Genomic DNA, 14699 nt, shown 5'->3' with positions numbered 1-14699 from the left:
AGCCAGAGGTCCCACAACATCCATGACACGCTTGTTGTAACGGGTGGACAAATCAGTCACAATATTATTTGTTATATTTATCAAATAATCCAACAGACCCCTCACCTAACAACCGGACTGGGTGCCGGGATGTCTGTGAACGACCCCCCAGGCCACTGGTTACCATAGCAGCCAGGACATGTTACAAGATAAGGCTGGCTTCATGGCCCAATGGAATTCAGTTCACTCCACAAGAAGTCGAAACAGACACATACTGCCCCAGTGTTTCCCACAGACTCTATGTGTGGCGGCACTTCCCCCGGGGGAAACAGGCTATATATGAAACAGCAGACAGGCTGACTGATTGAAAATGCAAATTAATTATCTGCCAGCAGGAGGCGCTTTAGGAGTGGCAGAAATAGCGGTTTCCCCAGTAACGGCTGTAATCAAAGCAGCGCTCCGCTCATAAACGCTACTTTAACAGGCATTATTGGAAAGATTAAATGAAAATGACCGACACTTTTCTAAAGACAGTCAGTTCCTTTCAAACATACATTCATATAAAAAACCCCGCGCCTGCAGTGCTCATGTTTATTCAACGAAGTCAAAGCCTTTTGGAAAATCAATTTGTGGCGGTCAGTTTTGATATTGTGGTGGGTCGCCACAAATAAATCAATGTACGGGAAACATTGCATACTGCCCACAGGAAAAGACGTCTTTCATTAATTCAAAGCAAAACCTTTCTATGAATGAACATGCATATCCCCAGGTTATTGTTTGTATTATTACTGTTCTTGTATGGTCTACTGTTTTATGCATGCTTTATGGTAGAATCACTATTAATATAACCTCACCTATAGCATGTTTGGTATCTACGAATTTGTATTTTGATCTAAATGAGAGTGTATATTATATGTTGATACTTATACAACATATTAGTGTTCTAAGAATCTTTAATAGTTTTTGCATCAGCACCCAATCCATATGCAAATTACCATGTTCGAAGACAAAGAGTCATAAACTTTCCCCCCAAAAGTGTGAGTCACTATTGGCTCACCGACCCCCTGGAGGTGTGACCTCCACAGAAGTTAAAAGGCCTCGCATCTGTGACCCGCCTCTTCTTCTGCACTGCTCTTACTCTTTGCCTCTCAGACATTCAGTCCGACAGCGACACCATGGGACCTCCCCCGTGCCGGCAGGTGATTGTGTGTTTGTTTGTTTAGACTAGTTATGTGTTAGTGTTTAGTTAATAAAACTTCTGTGCACAAATTACATGAGTTTCTGAATCCGTCACTGCTTGCAGATCAATGTCACTTGAATGATTCCTGATTTTGTTAAATGCTCTAATGCAATAATACTGTGAGAAAGTTATTTTCTGTGGCCACGATAACAATCTTTCTTAGAGTTGATATAAAAATTACACTGAATGTTCGCCGGACGAACAGATTAGTTGATTGCAATATTAATTCTGCTACAGGTACTACTGGCAGCTGAGGTAAATAACTGCAATTCATTTGAATTAATTGTAATATTTATATACATTTCCCTTTTGAGCTAATTCGCTACACAGTCAATTGGAAGGGTTAGAAACGGAGACCCAGGCCTTATTCAGAGCCGGTGATTTTCTTGGTTCAGTTCAATTAATGGTTTTTGAATGTTTGCATTCTGCTTCTAGCCAATATACTGTACAACACAAGAAATGCTGTTAAATGTGATGGGAAAGACTGGGTGCAAGACACGTTCTAGCATTCAGCTTGAGTGCAGAGCTGTCACACTGCCATCGCCGCTGCGTACTTGTCAAAGCTGTGCTGTGCCATCCTGGCGATGAAAGAAGCTTCTCCCACGACTTGAGCCATTCTACCCAGAGCCTCTCCAGCAGCGCAGCGCAGGATGGGGTTGGGGTTGTCCAGCGCGCCCATCACCAGCGCTAGAGCTGATTTACGCACCTCCTCCGGGCCGAGACTGCTCTTGTTCTCAGCCAGACCCTGTACTCACACAGAAGCCAATGAACAATCAACATTATCAATATTCTGTTATAGGTTGATGAACTGCACAAGTAGATACTCCAGTCGGGATAGGACACCTTGAGAGCGCTCAGCACCGCAGTGAATATGTTCAACTGCACGGCCTGCTGACGGACGCCTTTAGCTTGTTTAATGCATTCAGCAAAGTGATCCAGCATTTGCAACCTGGAACAGACAAACAAGACATGAAACAAATCACAGATAATGCTCTGAAACGAGATGAATGGCTAATGCTATGAACCCGTCTGACAACGTAAGTTTATCTTCACGGAGGCAACAAGCACATCCACTAGTTGGTAAGATTTCTGAATGTTGTTGAAAGAAGTCTCTTCTGCTCACCGAGGCTGCATTTATTTGATTAAAAAAAACAAACAGTAAAAAAATTTTAAATTTAAAATTTGTGTTTTCTATGAATATAAAGTTTATTGCTATGATCAAAGCTGAATTTTCAGCATCATTACTCACATGATCCTTCAGAAATCATTCTAATATGCTGATTTGCTGCTCAAGAAAAATTTCTGATTATTATCAATGTTGAAAACACAACGAATGCACAATATTTTAGTGGAAACCATGATTCATTTTGTTTTCTCACTTAAGTTCAATAGAACAGCATTTATTTGGAACAGAAATCTGTTGTAACATTATAAATGTCTTTCCTGAAATTTTCTGAGATCAGTTCAGTGAATCCTTGCTAAATAAAAGTATCTTTTATATGGTAGTGTATTTGATTTTTTTTATGTACAGATGGACTTTGGACCGATACAATCTCACTATCGTCTGTGACCCCAAACAGCATCAAATACAGAAAGCGGAGAAAGGCCAACACAATGCTGACTGAAAGCACCTGTGTTTGAAAGAGACGTGAGGAAAGACGACTCCGAACAGAGCGACCGAGGCGTCGATCACAGACACCCCGAGGGGCAGCGGTCCGGGCACGGCCTCCACCGCAGGGACGCGCAGGTAGATGGAGGACGGGTCGTGTTCGAGAGCGCCGCTGCCTGACGCGCTGTTGGGCTGCAGCTGCGGCACACAAACACATCACTATAAGGGATGCACGATATTATCAGAATGTTTTATTTAGGGGGCGCTGTTGACCTACTTGTAATAAAATGAAAGTAAAATACACAAATAACATTAAGATACTTGTGTTCGTTTTGAATTAAAGGTCAGAAGCTATAGCTTACATGAATAAAAATCACAAACAAGACACTAGTAAATTAAATAATTTAGGTTTCAATTGCATCTATCTAAAAAAAACAAAAAAACAGCAGAGATTGATTGTATTATTGTTGTTATTTTCAAAGCTTTCAGCATACTCTCATTAAAAAAAAAGAACTCAAAACTAACCAAAGTTAAAGAATAATGTGTTTATAAATTTCTGCACAGGAGAGCCTTGGTGTTGTTTAAAAAACAAAAGGAAATACATTTGTGACCCTGGACCACAAAACCAGTCATAAGTGTAAATTTTTCCGAAATTGAGATTTATACATCAACTGAAAGCTGAATAAATAATCTTTCCATTGATGTGTGGTTTGTTAGGATAGGACAATATTTGGCCGAGATGAATTTTGACCCATACAATGTATTGTTGGCTATTGCTACAAATATACCCCAGTGACTTAACACTGCTTTTGTGCTGCAGGGTCACATATCGGCTATAAGCCAAAATTATTTTTAAAATATCGGCATATTGGATATTGGCAAAAATCTAATATCATGCATCCCTAGTGTGGCTGTTTTTAATAATGTCAGGCTAAATTATGCTGAAGTCATGCTTGAACTCAAAACTAACCAAAGTTAAAGAATAATGTGTTTATAAATTTCTGCACAGGAGAGCCTTGGTGTTGATTAAAAAACAAAAGGAAATACATTTGTGACCCTGGACCACAAAACCAGTCATAAGTGTAAATTTTTCCGAAATTGAGATTTATACATCATCTGAAAGCTGAATAAATAATCTTTCCATTGATGTGTGGTTTGTTAGGATAGGACAATATTTGGCCGAGATGAATTTTGACCCATACAATGTATTGTTGGCTATTGCTACAAATATACCCCAGTGACTTAACACTGCTTTTGTGCTGCAGGGTCACATATCGGCTATAAGCCAAAATTATTTTTAAAATATCGGCATATTGGATATTGGCAAAAATCTAATATCATGCATCCCTACTGTGGCCGTTTTTAATAATGTCAGGCTAAATTATGCTGAAGTCATGCTTAAAGGAAAGCTGCAGAGAATTACTTATGCTAAACACAGAGGTTTTTTATAATGCACAATATAAAACGCACAGCTGTCATTCACTCATGAAAGGACCTTTTCTGCGCATCTTTAAAGTAATTACCTGATCTTCGATGGACTTATGATCGGTCTCCTGAAGCCACGAGCCGGCTATAAGCCAAAATTATTTTTAAAATATCGGCATATTGGATATTGGCAAAAATCTAATATCATGCATCCCTAGTGTGGCTGTTTTTAATAATGTCAGGCTAAATTATGCTGAAGTCATGCTTAAAGGAAAGCTGCAGAGAATTACTTATGCTAAACACAGAGGTTTTTTATAATGCACAATATAAAACGCACAGCTGTCATTCACTCATGAAAGGACCTTTTCTGCGCATCTTTAAAGTAATTACCTGATCTTCGATGGACTTATGATCGGTCTCCTGAAGCCACGAGCCCATCAGCACGCTGTCGTCGTAATGACAGAGCGAGCGCAGCAGAGATGTGGTGGTGTTGGCCGAGTTATCTGTGAGCGTGAACTCTGCCACCAGCTCCCTCAGAAGAGCGTTAAAACTGCCTGTCAACCGTCAGAAAACCAGAACTCATGATCAGCTCTCACGTCATCAGTGCTGACAGCAGCAGAGCAGGTGTTTGTGAAGGACTTGCCTTCGTATGTCTTGGGCGGCAGCAGGGCCAGTATGTCGTAGAGCCGCAGTCGGACCATGGCAGCGCTGGCCTTCAGATGAGCTCCATGAACCTTGATCACTGCAGGAACACTGCACACCAAAATATCACGTCACTACACAAAAGACAGACCTCTGGAAAACGGAATGCGTTTTGTGCATTTTATCAGAAGTGTGTGAAAAGACAAAAACACAACCTACCTCTAACACAGCAGAACATGAGATCATTTTGGTTTTAAAGATACAGGTTTATATTATTGTGCAAAGACTGCAAAGGCCGACTTTTAAAAATCAGTTTTGAACATAACACAGCACGCTCTATCCAGGCATTATGAATGGGCCATTTCCACCATGGAATAAAAACAATACATGACAAAAAAATGTGAGTTTATGAGTTCTGAGTTTATATATTGTAATTTTGAATCTATAAAAAGAACTGTGAATATTTTTATTCTCTCAGAATTGTGAATTCTCAGAATCTGGGCCTGTTGGCCTGCCTAATTTCAAAAGGGTCTGTCTGGATCAAGAAATTAATTTTGTGAACCAAGTATTTGTTTTGTGAGTGCATTGATTGAATACGAAACGGAACATACCAAGACATTTATTGAATGCAATATCCATTTTGTGTAAACTGATTAAAAAAAAAGTTTTGAATTGTGAGATACAAAAAAAAAATTATTGGAATTGCAAAAAAATAAAGTCAGAACTGTGTTAATTTATAACATTGTGTTATAAGTCTTTTAAACCAAAAACTCAGTGATACAGTAAAATAGACCAGTTTTAAACTGATGAATAAACACAGTGTCTAAACAAGGTTCAGTGCAAGTAACACAATTCACCGGTTTCATAACATGCTCAAACATGTCATCAAATGACTACAAACACAGATGCTTTGGATCAGTTTCATAATTAAATGAGTATGACAAGCCAAATAAAAGGTGACATCACTGTAAATAGATCGGATCAGTTGCTTTTTAGTTTGAGTCACCTGACGAAAACAGGAGGATATCATGCACCAAGCACTTCTCAGGCCCAATCATTTCAACAGAAACAGTGCATAAATACAGTGTAGTGTCACACTCACTGAGACATCATGGTCATGGCGCACTCGATGGGCGTCATCAGCCTGCGGATCACGTCCTCCGTCAGCAGCTCTGGACAATGTGCCACGAAACTGCGCATGGCTGCGAGGAACAAGCAACATGAGCTTTTCACAATGCATTCTGAATAATACAGCAGAGCGCGAGACGGAGGGATGAATTCAGGTGTCTTACCGCACAAGGCGCCGGCGCGACCCTCCAGCATCACCTGCCAGCTGAAGGAGTCTCCTCTGGCCTTCTCGGCCTCCAGCTCCTTCTGAGAGCGAGGAAACACGTTACGCCACAGCAGCAGCATCTTTGGCAGGTGGTAGCGCACTAAAGACGGTCCTGAGAGGACGAAACATCAGAGGGGCTCGTTTCACTGCCGTGTTTCTGGCCTGAGTCTGTGAGAGGTCACGTGCTTGATGCACTCACCTAAGGTCATGAGGGCTCCTAGCAGCAGCCAGCCCGCTTGAGTGCGCTGGAGAGACAGCCGGCTGTTCTGGGCTGCAGAGCGCAGCAGATCTTCAGCTATACTCACCACCATCTGAAAGACATCCAAGCTGTGATACACTACTGGATTCTGACACAGGTGTTGCTCTTCAGGAATCTGCAATAGTGGCTTGAATTTCTGCAGTGCATTTTCAGCTTTTTTGTGACACTTACGATAAAACCAGTTTCTACTACTGCACCTTTAAAGGAAAGTTCCATGCCGTCTTGTCATTATTTTGACTTGTCCATCATTGTAAATATGAATGCAAGTCACACTAACAGTAATGCATTTGCTATAGCGGTATAGGATGATTCCTTTCAGACTTCTGTGTGTAAAAGACCTTTGTTATTATTATAAACCTCTTCATATTTGAGAGATGTGGTTTAAACTTGCGTTCATCTGGGCTGGCCTAATTTGCTGGATACTTAATAGTTAAGAAAGCTCATTTTTATGAAACTGAATTTTGGAATTGTGTGATTTGTAGGGCTGCATGATATAAAAAAAAACTGACATTGAGACTTGAGTAGCTATATTTGGAAAGAATGAATCATTATTTTTTTGTTGCATAGCACATAAGTAAAGAAAGGACATTTTTACCTTTAGGGGCTGAACAATTGAGCAAACACTTGAAAAATATGAGTTTCCCAAACTTGGCTATACTCACCACAAGAACCAACTCAAATCTCTTTCAGTATCCATAAAGTGAGTAAAAAAAACAAAAACAAACAAAAAACTTTATTATCATTAAATAAAAATATTCTAACAATACTATAATACTTTAAAATAAAGAAGAGTATTTAATTAAAATGACAATACTAGTATCTACATCTTAATTTCTTCATTTTCAAATGTTAAACCATCAAGCTTTTTTTGCTTGTTTACCAGCAAACACATGCGCTGCAGGTTTAAAGTGAAGCGCGGCACTGTGTTCATTTACACACACAAGCAGCTCACAATACAGTATTTCTGAGATGTAAAAAAAAAAAGAGGTATCACTAGCTGCATGTGTGTCGATGAACACAGGGCTGTGCTTTACTCTGACACGCAGCACATGTTTAATCAAATCACAACCTTTGTAATTTGATCATCACAAGCCATAATGCGATACTGATTCGGTGTCTAGTGCAGCCCTTGTTATAGTCTAGATGGCATGTTTTTACTGCATACTGCATGAGTCAGTCAGACCTTGCCCTTGGAGTGTGGGATGCCCAGAGGACACTGATGCACTCCTCCCAGTAGAGCCGCCATGGCGAAGCTGTAGCCGCTCACAGCCTCGGGTGAGTTCTTCAGGTTGTTGATGCACTCGGCGCAGCGCTCCAGGAGAGGCGTGAGCTGGTGTGGCAGAGCTACAGCGACGCAGCGCAGACACCAGGCCGCAGCCAGACGCGCAGCCATGCTCGGGTGCAGCAGCACGGATGTGACTGTCTCTAAAAAACCTGCCAACGCAAGCACAAGACGTCCAGATAGTGAGAACTGGCCTGGTGGACTGTGCACAGGGCCAAAGGTGCAGGCATGAATGAGTTAAAGTGATAACTCAATTTTGTCAATTCTGTCACTATTCATCCACCCACATACTGGTACAAATCCGTAAGACTTCGGTTCATCTTTGAAACACACATGATATCTTTAATGAAGAGAGATTTGGATTAAACTTCTTGAACACACATATTGATTTTCGAAGTCTCAAATGTTTGGTGGAACTGATTTCAGTGGAGGGAAGGCAATCTCTCAGGTTCCAAGTGCTTATATATATATATATATATGGTTGTGTGTGTTTTCTGTATAATTTTCATGGTTATATGTGGACATACATGTCTGGTTTGAGAGTCACGCAGTCCTTTGTTGGTGTTCACAGTTCAGTTGTGGGTGATAGTTCACTTGAGCATTGATGGTAATGATTTTTAAACATACAAAGACTTTCGATGTTGAATTCTGTTTAGCTTGGGCAAGGCTGGCACCCCAGTTTTTGTACCAAAATGCAACACAGCATGGTTATGTGCAATTTCCTACCGACAGATGGCTCCTGGATCAGAGGGGAAGCTGTAGCGCTCAGACTCTGGACCAAACTGCCCAGCTCTTTCAGAGCACACACCATCACATGCTGACTGGCCGACACGTCTGCGGCCCCGGCCCGGTTCTCACTGCTGGGGTCATTCACTACAGCCTCTGTGTGTGTGTGTGTGTGTGAGAGAGAGAGAGAGAGAGAGAGAGAGACGACACACGGTCAACATTTTTTTAAGTTATAAGGTCAGGTTTGAACAAATCAAATGAGAAACTAAGGAAACATTTTTATTTGAGTTGTTTTTATTATTTAAAGAAAGTATCAATCTTTAAATGTGTTTTGTTCCAATGATTCCCACATGGTTCAAAATAGTCCATTGACACGCGTCATCTGATTGTAAAAGACAGATGGTTCATTTGAATGGGTTGTTTCACCTTATAGGTCTGTTGTGATGCATTCATAATAAATTCATGCTGCTGTTTATGCTTCATTTGTTGTTTGCTCATCTGGATTTAATTTCATAAATGTACACATGTACGTTTAGTTTAATTGGGTTAGGGTGCCATGGAAAAAACAAACACACTACAAAGGGGTGCCACTGCTTTCAAAAAGTTTGGGAACCACTGATCTAGATCTTAATCGGACAACGACACCGCAGTTCACAGCTGTGATTTCAGAGGCAGGGAAGAGTGTCGACTGTGTGATCTCCATCTTACCCACGGCTCTCATCTGTTTGCTGATGGCCAGGCAGATTTCCTTCGCAGCAGCTATTTGAGCTTTTTCGCCGAGCAGACCGCCCAGCGACGCCCGCAAGGCGAAGGACACGCAGCGGCGTGAATACACAGCCTCCACGTGAGTCTGCGTGGCCCGCGGATGAGCCACCAGCTCCAGCAGGTGCGATAGAAACACTGCGAAGTTACGCTCCAGCCACTGCCCGCCCAGAGTGGTGACGAACATAACATACGCCTGTGTGGAGAGACACGGACGAGCCAATCATACAGTCAACATAACCTCGACTGAAACACCTTTTGTAATAACAAAACTCTGTTAGCTAACCTAGCACAGTTTGTGTGTTTTCAAACTGAATTTGAATGGCTTTACATGCGTTTCAGAGATCAGAGTGATTGTTTTCCGTCTCACCTGCGTGACTCCGACTCGCACCTCTCGGCTGACTGACGCTCCTTTCAGCATCTCTCCTCCGCTCTTCAGGAAGCCAGAGCCTCCTCGCAGGAAGCCTGTGGCCATCAGCTCCAGAACTTCCTCTAGAGTCGCCCGCTTCACGTTCTGACGCATGACTGACACACAGCAAACAGAGAACCGCTCACACACCTCACCTCACCTCACAGTCACAAATGAGCGCCGCATACAGACACAAAACTGGCATTTCTGTGTAGATTGCTAGAAAACACTATTAATCTTTGTCTCCAGCTAACACATTTACAGTAATTACAGTTGATTGGGAGAATCTGGCTGTGTGCTGAATGGTGCACTAGAAGTATACATGCCAACTTTTTTTAAAAACAGTTTGTAAGAAATATGCAATGTGCATCAATAAACATTTCGATAAAGTATGCAACACTGAGAGTTTTGCATGTTTAGTTTAGCAAGTGGCATCCAGATATCTCATAAATAAAAATGTAATCATTTTTAATCCAGCTTTTTGCACAAATGTATTTGCTTCCATCCACTGGATCAAATAATGAGATAGCGTGTTAAATTATGGGATACAGTTATGCGCCGCATGCTCTGGTTGTAAACTGTACAGCATGAAGTAATGCTCCACTTAACACCTTGCATACAGAAATAACCATAGTGTGCAATGCAGACTGCAAGAACAGTATGATTGTGTTATTTCCTGCATATGCCATGGTGGATGAATATACAACATTTACACTACACATAAATCTGCGAACTGACCTGTGGCCTGTTTGGGCATGAGCGCTGTGGCCATGGCGGTTCCCAGCAGTGTGGATACAGACACACGCACACTGTACGTAGAGCCTTCAAGAGCTTTAAAGCACAGCGTGGCCACATTCTCCAGCTCTGTGGTCCAGATGAACACGGCCTCATTCTGCAGCTCTAACAAACACTGGCCAATCACAGGAACAATCACATCATCATCACATGACCATTCATCAGCCCAGTTCACAATGAGCTCCACTCACAAGATCTGTGCATGTAGTGCATACACTGCCATTCAAACGTTTAGAGTCGACGAGATTTTTACTTAATGTTTTTTTAGAAGTCTCTTATGCTCAAGGCTGCATTTATTTGATCAAAAATACAGTAAATTTGTGAAATATTATTTCATTTTAAAATAGCTTTTTCTATGTGAATATCTGTTAAAATGTAATTTATTGCTGTGATCAAAACTGAATTTTCAGCATCATTACTCCAGTCTTCAGTGTCACATGATCTTCAGAAATCATTCTAATATGCTGCTTTGCTGCTCAAGAAACATTTCTGATTATCATCAATGTTGAAAACAGTTGCGCTGCCCAATATTTTAGTGGAAACTGTGATGCATTTTACTTTTCAGGATTCACAGATGAACAGAAAGTTCAAAAGAGCAGCATTTATTTGAAACAGAAACCTTTTGTAACATTACAAATGTCTTTACTGTCACTTTTGAACAATTTAATACATCCTTGCTAAAAAAAATATTAATTTATTTCGCAAATGAAAAAAACAAAAACAAATCTGCAAACTTTTCAATGATAGTGTATTTTCAGTTATTATTAATCAATATTATTTGAAGGTAATCAGCAAAAAGCCACTTGAAGGTGTGTACTACAGTGATCTTTACCACACTTCACTGAATCTCTTATGCCGAGTCCTACCACCCTTCACCATTGTATAATGCTCAGTGTCTTGTGGCTTATTTCTTTTAGAAAATAAACATTACAGCAATGTTCAACAAACAGACCTAATTAGGCTACATTTATTAACAAATAATAGGAAACTCAAATAAAAAATTGTGTCGAGCGTGTATCTATTTTCACTAGCTGTGCCGTTCAGACTAAATGCAGCAAGACTCTCCTCAGTGCTCACCTTTGCGACGGCGCAGCGGACTGCCATGGATCGGTCCGTCAGCATTGAGCGGGCGTTCTTGTAGATGTCTCTGTGACAGGAGGCCGCCGCACCGCCCAGGCCACTGAGGACTTTCTGCAGACTGAGCAGGATCTCGCCTCGACCCTGAGACTGAGACAAACACACGACAGCTTGAGAAATCAGCGCCACTAAATCTGTGCGTAGAAGGAGAACTGCTGTACCTCTGCGCTCTTCAGAGCTTTCAGGAGGTTATTGATGGTTTCAGGGAAAGAGCTGCCCAGCATTCGGCCCATCCGTTCATAAAACGCCCCGACACACGCCACTGCAGCGCTGCCAACACACAAAACACACACATCTGATGCTCCAGAACACACAAATGCACTTCAACTCTGCTACTCCTCTGCCACTTTGACCAAAACATTTACCTTTTATTGGAACAGTACAAAATGTTGGGACTTTGTGGTACTGATTACAATATGTAAAACACTGATTCAACATGTTCAACTATGATAAAACTATTGGCCAGATAAAATAAGCGCCAAACAACACCAGCAGACGCCGACAGAGGAAACACACTGATCAGACCAAACCAGATGAACGTGTCTGATGCTGTTTGTTGGCGTCTATCGGTGTGGTGTAAACCGACCTTAAAACAGCCAGTGTGCAAAATAGATGCACATACCAACTCTTATGAACTGGTGCGCTTGTTTAACTTATGCAAATTTGTGAAATAAGTAGCCATAATGCACAAAAGATGAAAGGAAATGAAAGGGTTAAACTCAATGAAAGGGTTAAATTCAAAACCATCAAGAAAGCAAAAGCAATTATGACAGAGGATAGAAAAAACTCCTTTGAGCAACTAGACACACAGCCCTGTCTATACATATACAATATATAGAGCTATACAGTCATCTAGTGGTTACACTATGGCATTACACATGAATATTATTTTCCGGCCAATAGACGGCTCTAATTTCTCTTAAACCTTAAAGGGATCTTAAAGTGCCTCCTGTAGCGAATAGGTGCATTTTTGTAAGAAAAATATCCATATTTAAAACATAATAATCACTTGAATCTAGCTTGTGCTCACAGTTGTAAACAGAAGCAGTTCCGGGCAGATGACGTATGAGGTCAGCGGAGAGATCAAAACAAAGCAACGGTCACTAATTAGAAGTACAAAACGAGGATTTGGATATAAGCCAAGAGGAGACTGGTTTTCCTTTGCTAAAGTAAGGAACCTTTGCTTCCTTTGCTCCTGTTAACAAACGTTGGTTTTCACGAGACTCACCGGCGCATGCACAACGCTGACATCTTACTTCATCCTCCCGGAGCTGCTTCTGTGTACAACTGTTGGCGCAAGCTAGATTAAAGTGATTATTACGTTTTGAATATGGATATTTTTCTTACAAAAACACATGGATTCGCTACAGGAGGCCTTTGTTCACCCCCCGGAGCCGTGTGAGGCATTTTTATTATGGATGGGCGCTTTTTATTTCACTTCTTTTGGACTAAAGCATGCAACACCCACTGAGTGGCATTAAACAGCTTGAAAGATCAAAGACAATTTTTAATATAACTCCGACTGGATTCGTCTGAAAGAAGAAAGTCATATACACCTGGAATGACTTGAGGGTGAGTAATTTGTGGGCTAATTTTCATTTTTTGGTGAACTAACACTTTAAATGGCATTTCAATACATTGTACACTCCATTAACTGTAAAACTGAGGACACATGCATGCGCGCACACACTCACAGTTTAGTGGGCAGATACGCGGCGGTGTCGTCTTTGCTCCTGATGATGTCGTTGCACTTGTCGAGTGTCTGGAAGACGGTGAAGGTGTCTCCGATGCTGTAGAGCACAGCCAGGTTCTTGGCCAGCAGTTTCCTGGTGGGCGGCCCGGGAGAGCTGCTGATCAAACCCGTCAGCTGCTCCACCAGCTTCTTCTGCTTCTCCTTCACATCCACCTGCAGACGAGCACACGTCTCAGAGCCGGCGCCTCACAGGGAGCACATACAGCCACAACATACGCGAAGCATGCTATATGTGCTCCTGTGAGGCGTCGCACTTTACATAACGCACACTTCTGACAGCATTATAGCAAACTTACATTACACAGTTACATTAGCAACCTCATACATTTTATACACAATAGCACACATTACTTTTACTCCGCCAATGAAAACACTTCCAAAAGCAAAACTGACCCGTTTTTGAACAAATCAGTTCACTGTAGCCTGCAGAAAGAGTCACTGAAAATCTCCATCACTCACACTCACAGACACACGCACAGGCACACGCACACACTCACAGGCACACACTCACAGGCACACACACACAGGCACAGGCACACACTCACAGGCACACACGCACATGCACACACTCACAGACACACGTATAGACACACGTATAGACACACGTATAGACACACGCACACATTCACAGACACACGCACACATTCACACACTCACAGACACACACGCTCACAGACACGCGCTCACTGACACGTGCACGCACACACTCACGCGCACACTCACGCGCACACTCAGACACACGCTCACACTCACGCGCACAGACACACTCACAGACACACGCACACACGCACTCACAGACACACGCACTCACTCACACGCACACACTCACGCACAGGCACACGCACACTCACAGACACACGGACACACACACAGACACACGGACACACTCACAGGCACACGCACACACTCACAGGCACACGCAGACACACGCACACACTCACAGACACACGCACACACTCACAGTCACACGCACAGACACATGCACACATTCACACACTCACATACACACGCACAGACACACGCACACACACTCACAGACACACGCACGCACACACTCACAGACACATTCACACACGCACAGACACACGCACGCACACACTCACAGACACACGCACACACTCACAGACACACGCTCACAGTCACGCGCTCACACGCACGCACACACTCACAGACACACGCTCACAGACACGCGCTCACAGACACGCGCACACGCTCACAGACACTCGCACACGCTCACAGACACGCGCTCACGCTCACAGACACTCGCACACGCGCACACACATTCACAGACACGCGCACACACATTCACAGACACGCGCACACACATTCACAGACACGCGCACACACA

General features: G+C 42.4%; 1 protein-coding gene across 1 annotated transcript in view; it reads right to left on the bottom strand.

The window, feature by feature from the left end:
* heatr5b (HEAT repeat containing 5B) overlaps positions 1-14699 on the bottom strand; it is a 39514-nt gene that overhangs the window by 16325 nt on the left and 8490 nt on the right. Inside the window, exons 3-18 of the mRNA XM_016241838.1 lie at positions 13293-13504; positions 11760-11868; positions 11539-11688; positions 10405-10576; positions 9628-9782; positions 9204-9453; positions 8496-8651; positions 7671-7921; positions 6428-6539; positions 6188-6340; positions 5998-6097; positions 4897-5006; positions 4644-4807; positions 2851-3026; positions 2063-2168; positions 1774-1964 (exon numbers count right to left, since the gene is read on the bottom strand). Coding sequence (XP_016097324.1) covers positions 1774-1964; positions 2063-2168; positions 2851-3026; positions 4644-4807; positions 4897-5006; positions 5998-6097; positions 6188-6340; positions 6428-6539; positions 7671-7921; positions 8496-8651; positions 9204-9453; positions 9628-9782; positions 10405-10576; positions 11539-11688; positions 11760-11868; positions 13293-13504 — 2567 coding nt within the window. The remainder of the gene's footprint in view (positions 1-1773; positions 1965-2062; positions 2169-2850; positions 3027-4643; positions 4808-4896; positions 5007-5997; positions 6098-6187; positions 6341-6427; positions 6540-7670; positions 7922-8495; positions 8652-9203; positions 9454-9627; positions 9783-10404; positions 10577-11538; positions 11689-11759; positions 11869-13292; positions 13505-14699) is intronic.

The sequence above is a fragment of the Sinocyclocheilus grahami genome, unplaced genomic scaffold, assembly GCF_001515645.1.
Source record: "Sinocyclocheilus grahami isolate Dianchi unplaced genomic scaffold, SAMN03320097.WGS_v1.1 scaffold636.1, whole genome shotgun sequence".
NCBI classification, from domain to species: domain Eukaryota; kingdom Metazoa; phylum Chordata; class Actinopteri; order Cypriniformes; family Cyprinidae; genus Sinocyclocheilus; species Sinocyclocheilus grahami.
The sequence above is the reverse complement of the archived record's forward strand: the minus strand, read 5'-3'. Positions and strand labels throughout refer to the sequence as shown.